The 10,532-nt window shown below is 30.9% G+C and overlaps 1 protein-coding gene across 2 annotated transcripts; it reads right to left on the reverse strand.

Moving 5' to 3' along the window:
* Positions 1–3,920: 3,920 nt before the first annotated feature.
* On the reverse strand, positions 3,921–7,599 carry LOC110625834 (vesicle transport protein GOT1). Of its 2 annotated transcripts, XM_021771495.2 has the most exons (8): positions 7,448–7,599; positions 7,179–7,241; positions 6,961–7,024; positions 5,927–6,018; positions 5,746–5,826; positions 5,517–5,614; positions 5,352–5,433; positions 3,921–4,228 (listed from the first exon to the last, which is right to left on the reverse strand). In XM_021771495.2, the coding sequence occupies exons 3-8, from the start codon at positions 6,989–6,991 to the stop codon at positions 4,190–4,192; spliced, it is 423 nt and encodes a 140-aa protein (XP_021627187.1). In that variant the 5' UTR covers positions 6,992–7,024; positions 7,179–7,241; positions 7,448–7,599; the 3' UTR covers positions 3,921–4,189. The 2 variants fall into 2 exon arrangements, with proteins under 2 accessions (XP_021627187.1, XP_043817309.1); XM_043961374.1 differs by having other exon boundaries at positions 7,179–7,532.
* Positions 7,600–10,532: the final 2,933 nt, after the last annotated feature.

Here is a 10,532-nt window from a genome sequence, read left to right on the forward strand (position 1 = left end):
TAAAATTTAAATATTTTTTTCAGAAATATTGATTTTTTAATTTTTTATATAAATTATTAATTAAAATATATAAAATTAAACGAGTTTATATGGACAGTTTAGGATAATTTTTAAATTTTTAATCGAATTTAGATAAAATTTTGTATTGACAATATTAATTCGGTTCGAATTTGAGTGGGGAAAGTTTCACAAATACTTTATCCGTTTACATTTTTAGCAATTTTTTTGTCCAACTCGAACGGGAAGATTCCTTTTCCTGCTAGGAGAGTGAGTTTTGAGGTTGGAATGTACATATTATTTATCGTCTTATGGTATATCTAGCTCTCAGTCGAGTTCCTCTCAAAACGTTTATCCAACTTGCATGTCTTGGTTGAAGGGAGCTAAGACCATATGTGCCCCCTCTTTTATCTAGATCTAACGAGTGGCTAGTTGTGGTACTCTGCTAGACCTAGATTAACGTGTTCAAGTCGTCGTGAGCCACATTTTCCCCCCTCCTCCTACTTCTTGGTGCTTTCTCCATCTCCGGCTATGTTGAGTCCCTCACTTTGTAGTTGTTTGGAACTTAAAGCTATGCTCTTTGTCTTCTAGACCAGCTCAGGTTTGACAATTGTTAGTTTATGGGACAATGTTTAAAAAGCAGGAATGTGCCTTCGAAGAACCTCAATAGCTCTCCCTTTGTCAGTGTCAATACTTCTAAATTGCCTTTTCATGACCATCGCTTCTATTCTATTGTTTTGTTTCTGGATGTTTTGAGCTTTCTAAGATGGAAATGAGTCTCTGGCAGTGCCGAAAATCCTCTTTGGTATGCCGATCTGATTAATGTAGGATTTGGAGATAAATTTCACCGATCGTTAGAATTTATAGTGTTATAATAATATTGTACTTTAATTTCATTTTGTATTATAAAACTTTTCAAACTTTAAACTTTATAACAGAAAAGTTTAAATTACCTATTTCAGTCTATTTCTCAATTTTCATCAAATGTGTCGTATTTGATTTGTCAATAAAAATTATATATTAACATTCTCTTTTTTATCTCGTTTTTTCCTATTCACTAAAATAATCTCTCTCCTTTTCTCTCTATTTAAAAACTTATTCTATAATTTATAAACATGCATTAAGTTTATAAAAACTTTTATAATTAGATTTTGAATTGATATAAAAAAATAAAACATCAATAGTTATGATAAAATATTAATTAAATACTCGACTATACTTACAATTATTCATATTTTTAACAATCTCATATTATTTCTTTAATACATTAAATTAGAATTTTTTTAAATTTATTTATTTTTATAGACTTTACATTTATGAACTTTCTTTAATAAAAAATATTTGTTCTAGTCAATTTATGTATTTATTATTGTTCATGATTCATTCACATCATAGTGCACTAAATATTATTAAATTATTTATTATTATTGTTAAAAAAAGTTTTATGCAAGTTTTTTTTTTTCTCATCTAAAATTTATTTATAAGAGTTTTATCTATATTATAATATTATTGCTAAAATTACGCACTGCCGAGTGAAAATATTTTTAGTAAAAATAAATAAATAGATTGAACGATACTCCCATGCATGGGAATAAGCTACCCAACTGAATATTGAGGTTTTTTTTTTTTTTTTCTTTTTCCAATGAAGGGTGTTTGATTTAATAGGCATCCAAACAGATAAACTAAAGTGTTTGATAAGCAATTAATAGGATCAGCTGATAGGCAATTGATAGTAGCCTATAGACTGCATTTTGGATCAGCTCTAGAGTTGTTTTTATCGACCAGTAGTTATTTTGATTTTATTTTTTATTTAGATTATATTATCTTTTTAAAATTCATTTGATATAATTTTTTAAATTAAAATTAAACAATGTCTTCAATGAAAACAATTATATTGTATCAATCGCCTCCCTGTGATGATTTCTTTATAAAATCTTTGGTAAAAAATATATCCTACTATTTTTTCTTTATTATCTATATTTCATAAAATTGTACACCATGAATAAGAACTAATAAATAGATGGGCGATCCTATAGAAAAATATTAAGATCGATTATGAAAAAAATTTATTTGCTGAGACAAAAATTGAGATATCAAATTGATATCAAATCAACCAATAAAAATCCCAATGAACCTGAAGCATAAAGAGTTAACTAATCATAAAAATAATTTCATTCTACCATATAGTAACTTTATTATCTTTTAAATCATATGTTTTTTTTCCATATATACTTTGTCCCACCCTTCTTGTTGTCAACATAGTAAGGGCGTCATTCCTTTTCTTTTCTTTTCTTTTTTTAAGATAAAAATTAAAATTTTTGCAAGATATACAAATCCATAAAGATACATAAAAGATTCAAAACCTTCACAAAGAGATATAATATAAAATAGAATCTTAGAGCTCCAAAAAGAAAAGCCCAAGAAAGCAACTTAGACCTATAAACAACTTAACTCATATCCCTAACTTGATAGTCATAGTTTCAAGCAATAATAGCCGAGACCATATACAACATACCGAAGGATTGAGAAAAAATTACTTTATTTAAGCAACTAGCAACCAGATTTCTAAAAGGCAAGAGGTCAATATCAACCATCAAGAAAACTATATGTATGTCGGAACAAAATAGAGTCATGACAACCGGACGTTAATAAAAGAGAAAATAATTTCTATAATCAGATTTGGTCTACATTACTGGAGTCGAAAAGAGAAAGATCCTACCAACCGGTTAGATCCAGCAAGAGAGAGGGGAAGCACTCCTTAGAACCACAAGATATTACTGCCATCCCTTGCTAGAATGAAGCTTGATTGGCACAATCAGGAGACCTTCACCTGCAAAACAAAGAAAAACATAGACTAAAAGCAACCAACACAACTAGGTAAGAGAAAATAGAAAACTCACTCACTGAAGAACCTCTTCCCGTCTAAGTGACAATACACAAAAAAAATTTCCTCACCTAAAAGGATAAGGAACAAAACCCACATAGTCGGCCTCAAGCTCAAAAAAACAAAGGCCTCCGGCCTCACCGTAAAAATAGCATAATATAGAGAAACACATTCTCTCTAAAAACTTAGAGAGAAAAAAAAAACTTCTTATATATTCAGCATGTCACTTGACTCACTTCAATTATTAGTTTAGAGTGGAAGTAAATTTTAGGGTTTAATTAATAATTTTTTTAATTTAGGTAGAAGTATAAATTATTTAAAAATTTCAGTTTTTTTATCATTTATCTTAGAATTAAATTTTATGAATTTTTTTCATTTTATAAAAAAAATAATTCTATAATTTTGAGACTAAATTAAGTTTTACTTATTAATAATATTAGAAGAATAATTTTATCTAAATTTTATAAACATCTTTATTTTTATTAATAATTTAGGGATGATATTCTGTTACTATTCATCCAATTCAACCTATCTGATTAATTTTCTTTGAACTTGCCCTAATATATCAAGAACTTTCTAAAGCTCGAGAGCTTACATTATTTTTGAATTCATATATGATATATTCATCAACAATTAAACACATCTCAATACGACCAAAAAAAATTATATATCAATGGCTATGCACCCAAAACACTAATTTATACATCTAATACTAATCGTACAACAGGCCAAAAAAGAAAAAGAAAAAGAAAATCACATCTAAATACGCAAATAGACCGCCCATAGTTACCTGATCGACGTTTAAAAAGACAAATTGCAAGTATAGAATTAATAGACAAAAAGATGCTGCTTGTTAGTTTGTTCTGCTTCAACGCAGCAGAAAAATGTTAGGATGAAAGAAAAGTTTCCAGCTCCCACTAGACATTCCATTCCGCGTGAAAAATGTACAATGGACGCGAAACAATAAACATCTTCAGAGCATGCACACTGAGATCAAATCATTTACTTCCTCTGTAGAGCAGAAAAGAACTGAAGAATATGAAGAATACCCTGTAATCATTCTAATTTCCTTCTTTAGTCAAATCACAATAATCTTCTACAATATGCAAACAAATAAAAAAAAATAAAAGCTAGAAATATTGTTTACAAAGATTTATAACCTATCTGCACCTTAGTTGCACTTTCCTTCAATCCCAGAATTGCATCTCTAAACCCAAAAAAAAAAAGGTCTGGAGCCAGACAGTATCCTTTACCGTAGTTCAACATGGACAAGTACAAAGGTTAGTTGCACTTCTCTCTGATTATGAATTACACAGGAACTCTTTTTCCTCGATAGCGATCCACGAACTGCGTATTTTAATTGAAAAAATAAGAAGCGAGTTCAAGTAACAAATTATTAGCGTGCAAAAATTTAGACAGGGAAATATATCGAGTAATCAAGTTTCCACAACTCAGCTCGACAATCATTGGGCGCAATCTCATGCTCAGGGCTCACCATGCTCCAACCTTAATGCCTCAACAGGAAAAAGACAGGCAATATTCACCAGGCATGCACCTAATGTGCATTGTTTTAAGCCCAAGGCTCTAAAAAGGCGTGCCTTCTTTATTTCCAACTTCAGGAAGAACCTCCATTGACCCAAAAAAAAAAAAAATAATAATAGAGACAGAATTTGTTGATCTACCAAAACTCAATATTGATGCATTCAGAAATTTTAAGGAATTACTATTATTTGCGATAACTAATTGCTAAATCTTATCAAACCATCACACCCAGTAACACAAACCTCTCATCATATCCTCATATGTTGTCTGTTGTCAATAATCATGACCTTTTAATCCATATCCTAATATGCTGTTTTCAATACTCTTATAATCTCTCATCTTAACTACTTTTTGAACTCTTCTATTTCTAGTTTATATGAAATTGTCCTTTTTAAATACATCTAACGATGCTGTGTGGATCCTTTATTTCAGTATTATTATGATATTACTTCTTTTACCTTTTTTTTTTAATTAACAGGCTATTAAATAATTTATAATCAGCCAGCTATTTCTAAAGAAAAAGATATATTAACAGGTTATTTAGGTCCTCTGTCTCTAAGTTAATTAACCCAGTCAACTAGTTGAATCCTATTAAACAGCTACAATCTCACCCAAAGTACTAGATTCCAATTTCTTGCAAGTTGGTTGCAATTTGAAAGAAGACATAACCTGAATATTCAGGTTGGTTCAGTTTTGAACATTTGGAACCAAGTTGAACCATCCAGACAATTATATTAATAATCTCTCTTTTCTTTTGTTTTCTTTTCTTTTTTAATATCTTGAATAGCATCTAGTCTAATGTTTTTATGGTAACAAAACAGCAGTAATAGGCTGTCTCAACCGAAATAGTGCAGAAGCTCTAAGCAACAGGAAAGTGTTACTGAATAAATGCAAAAGGAGTTTATTTTAAGTTCCAAACTGAACATACCGATCTAATAAATGGTTGTTGAAAGACCCAACCAAGAATAGGTATCCTCTGAAGGAAAATAGCCAGTGTTGGCCAGAAGCCACTGCACAAAATTCCCATTAGCATCTTCAACCATGCAAAGTGAACAGATAACTATAAACCAGTTACTTAAGAATTTTAACTGACCTGAAGAGTATAATGGACCCATATGCTTCCAAAATCATGCCAATAACTGGCCATCCTATGACAACAAAGAAGAAGCCAGCACCAAATGAAATAGTTCCCTGCATGACCAAAAAAGCACAACTGGTTTAAAGAAAGTATGAAATGCATGTATGAATATGATATCACTGTGTAAAATGCATTGTTGAGCATAATAGTTCATGGTATACAGAAAAAAGAGGTGAGGTTACACCTTAAAGTTTTGACGTTTCATGAAGAACTGTATGGTGGATTTTGGCCCAATAGTTAGACTCACACCTGAGATAAAGAGGATCTGAGCACATAACAGAGAAATAAGAGAATTAAATGGATACCACAACACAATATGCAAAAAAAATATACAATATTTCAGGATATACATAGAAAGCACTTACATTTCCCATGGCAAGTAATCCCTTGTCAAAGAAGAAAATGATGCCCAAGAATGAGAAAAATATGCCAAATCCTGTCAAGCCTAGCCCAATCTCTGTTTTATTTCACAACCACACAAATATGTGGAGTAAGAATTAGATAATATAGACCAAATGGATATAATGAATGACTAAATTCCTTTTTCCCCTTATTCATAAGCTAATTTGCGTTAAAAGCACTACAATTAAAGTTATACAAAGCAATCAGCCATGACTGATGAAACCTCGAGGAATGCCAAAATAAGCTCAATGAATTATACAGTATTGATCAATATATGATGGTTCAAAAGCAAATGACATCACCAGGAGCACTGTATGTTTTGCAACACTTTATCAGCTAACAACTATTAGAGACTTGCAAATGGTTCTAGTGAGCTACATAAAAATTTATAACACCAGAATGGCAAACAAGTTCCTTAATTATGATGTTCATAGTTGTAATTATTAGAAGCATTATGTTGCACCATCTTGAGCTTAACCATTTTAGATGGCAGCCAATATTGTTCTTATTTATTTATTTATTAAAATTCACATTAGCATGCATCAAAAAGATGCTAAATTATGAAAGAAAGATGTCAAATTCTAAATGAGCACCTCATCATAATTAAGTTCTCAAGCTAGCATTCATCAAGGATTTCAACATCATTTCTTTCATGGTTAATGCCTCTCAAACTATGACATTAGAAAGACATAGAGGTTGATTAGAACTCTAATATCAGGTTTCTTTTTCTTTTAATGGAGAAACTGATAAAGCAGAGGGAAAATGAGAAGCAGATGAAAATTCTCCAGATCCTTGAACAAGGAAAGAATTTCTCCACATACAATTTTCAACATAAAAAGAGTTTGTAAATTTACTATTTCACCTCTCTCCACAAGTAAATTTTCAACTTAAAACAAATTTCTAAACCTATAACCGACTTCATAAAAAATTCTCAAATTATTCATCTGTGTAAGCATAAACAGGCGTGTGCAAAGCAAACACATCAAAATTCACTTACTCTTGCGGTCATTCATTTCAAAGGAGACCATCTTGTTGTTGCTTCAGGTACTTGATTATGTTCACTGCATCACAAGAACCACCAAAAAAAAAAGGAACGAAAACGAGAAGATATTAGATTGAAAATCAACTAAAGTAGAGAATGCATCAAGCCAGGGTTTTCATAAAAAGAATCGGATCTTACAAGATCCGCGAATGATGCAATTTCATAGTTTTTACCTTAGACAAAATCTGGAAGAAAAGGAAGCTAGGACTCTTCGATTAAAAACTTTCTAAAATGAACTGCAAGATGAAGATTGAATCAAAAGCATCAAAAAAGAAACAAAAATAGAAACAAAGAGAGAGAGATGTAGAAACAGAAGCTCTAATTCAAGCCAAGAAGCAGTTAGCCCTAAGTTTTCCTTCGTGTGCTTTTTCCTACTAATATTTCTGATCAACCAAACAGAATTGAGAATCCGAAACCATGGAGAGATAAAAAGAGAGAGAACCTGAGATTGAGATGCGTGCTTGAGAGAGAACTGAGAAGTGAGAGACGCTAAGTGGAAGACGAGACAATTGAAAAGAAAGGAAATGTCAGTTACTAACTTCTTCCATGCGATGGAAAATTATTTCGGCTCGGCCTACTATGATCACTATGTTAAAAAAATCATCATAATAATAATAATTACTAAATTAAATATTTACAGGGTTTTTATGGTTACTTAGTCTAAAATAAAATAATTTTACTTTATTATAAAAATATATATATATTAACGTGATTTCTGTTGTTTAATGTAATTATTTTGCGAAAAAATATATTAAATTAATAAAAATTAATATTTTAAATATATATATTTATATAAATTAATAAAATAAAATAATTTTATTTTACATATATTTTATATTTATAAAAAGAAATATATTATATTTTTAAAATGTCATGAGTTTTTATTAATTTCATAATTTTTTTAAGATGCATATAAATTTATAAAATCTATAATCATTTCAATTTGAAAATATTTTTTAAAAAATTTTTATATAGTGTTTAAAATTAATTTTTGTTTTTTGTTAAAATTAAATACTTTTTTATAATATGATTAGTTACGAAAATTAATTCACTTAAAAGAATTTAAAATAAAATATAAAATTTTCGTAAAGTATAACCAGTTTATGTAGCAAAATAATTGTTATTTTATCCTAGAAATCCCCTTAAAATTATGTATTTATAAATATTTTTTTCTAATTGATTTTGTATAAAGCAGGAGTGTTAAAATTTCATTTTCTATGAACAACGATCAAAATTTTATAATTAAATTTGTGCATTTATTATATGTATTTTTTAAATACTAATATAGCACAATAATCATCTTAGGTAGACCACGTGCTCGTACTCGAAAATAGGATTACGTGACAAAAATATGATCAGATGAGACACAGTTTCATAGTAAAAAAAGAAAATCTGAACGCTTCAGATCTCAACTTTTCATCAAAATTCGCCCTGTCAACTAATAGGGTAAAATTTCTTAGAAAGTTATAATTAGAGAACGTAATCCAACAGATTTTGTTACACCTATAATCGCGGAATCTCATATCCACTAGCCGGCACTAATCGAATTTTCATGATATGTGATAACCAACTTCATCTTCTTGCAATACAAAAAGAGATGAATACAGATATTAAAATACGCAATTCTGGCACAATTACTGTTAAGTTCAAATCATTACATTACACTCACCTTTTATAGTTTATTAATTTGAGCGTTGGAGTGACTACCATAGGCACCTATCACCTTGCTTTCTTTTTCTTACAGATTGACCAATCGCAGCACAGTCTCGTTTCAGTCACATCATTTAGTTCCGTTGCCGAAAATAATTCTATTGGATTTTTTTTGTTCAATTGGAGTATAAACCAATTTTTCATTCATTTTTCTCTTAAAAATTAAATTTTTTCCTTTTTTATTCTCTAAAATGGCTGACAATTCATGAGCTGCAGCTAAGACTACTGCCAACAAGGGTATAATCATTTCCTCCACTCTTAGTAGTGAACCTGTATGGTTATACATGTAATTGTAGGGGGACTCAATGATGGAAAGGGAAAAAATACATGTTGCAAAAGACGTCCTGTCAGTGGAGCAAGAAATATAAGCAAAGGAGGAAGTAAAGTTTGGACCTGTGAACAAAGCAATAGGCTTCTTTCAAAACGATCAGATGGTTATCAGTGTCCATTTGAATAGGTATAAGGTGAAGCGAGTTTGATGGATACAGATAGTTTTGTTAATATCCTCACCTTAGATGTTTTTTATAAGCTAGATTTAGATAAAAATAATCTTGTTAAGGCCTCCTATCCGTTGTGGAATTAGGAGATAAGACCATGGCAGTACTAGATACTATCAACCTTCCCCTTGTATTGGGTGATGAAAAGTATAAGTGGGAGTTGTATGTAGAGTTCGCGGTGGTAGATATCCCACTCGCATACAATGTAACATTAGGTCGCCCAGTCTTAAACCATCACGATATAGTTATTAATATGGGTGCTATGTGTCTTAAGCTACCAGCTCTAGGAGGATTGGCAGTCTCGACCAAAAGTCACCACGGAAATGCTATGGGCACTCCACAAAAAGTCTTGAGAAAGCGACGATACCCATTGATTTGTTGGAGAAACCTAATTCCCACATAAAACCAAAACCAGCAGACCTGGTAAAAGAGGTCCAATTAAGTATAGACAAAAAGGTTCTCTTCGAGACTGCGTTAAATGGTGAAATAAAAAATCGTTTAATAGAATTACTAAAATACAGAGTGACCACTTTTGCCTGATCTCCAGAAGATGTAACAGGTACGAACCCGACCTTTATTACCCACAAGCTGTTTATTGACAAAAAATAAAACAAGTATAACAGAAAAAAAGAAAATTTTCACCAGAGAGGCAGCAGGTGATTAAGGAGGAGGTTAATAAATTATTAAGTGTAGGTTTAATAAAAAAAAGTCTAGTATCCTACATGACTGGCTAATGTAATGCTAGTGAAGAAAGCAAATGGAAAATGGAGGATGTGCGTAGATTTTATGGACTTGAATAAAGCATGCCTAAAGGATCATTATCCACTCTTGTCTATTGACAAGTTAGTAAGATTCTATCATGGGTCATGCGGTAGTTTCTTTTCTAGATACGATTTCAGATTACTACCAGATTATGATGGACACCGAAGATGCAGAGAAGATTGCATTTATCACCGATGTCGAAGTCTTCTATTACAAGGTGATATCGTTTGGGCTAAAAAATGCAGGGGCGACTTACCAAAGGCTAGTATCAGGCATCTTCAAATACATGGTGGGATCAACCATCAAGGTATACATGGATAATATGGTGGTAAAGAGTCGGTCTTTAGAAGATTATCCAGAGGACATCTAGAAGGTTTTCGACGTACTGGGCAAGGTAGGTATGAATCTTAATTCTAAAAAGTGCACTTTTGGGGTAAAAGTTAGGAAGTTTTTAGGGTATATACTCTCAGAGAGAGGCATAGAGAAAAATCTAGAGAAAATTAGGGACATTCAAAATATGGATGCACCTAAAACCATTAATGCTATACAGGAGTTGAA

The sequence above is a fragment of the Manihot esculenta genome, chromosome 11 (genome assembly GCF_001659605.2).
Source record: "Manihot esculenta cultivar AM560-2 chromosome 11, M.esculenta_v8, whole genome shotgun sequence".
Lineage (NCBI taxonomy): Eukaryota > Viridiplantae > Streptophyta > Magnoliopsida > Malpighiales > Euphorbiaceae > Manihot > Manihot esculenta.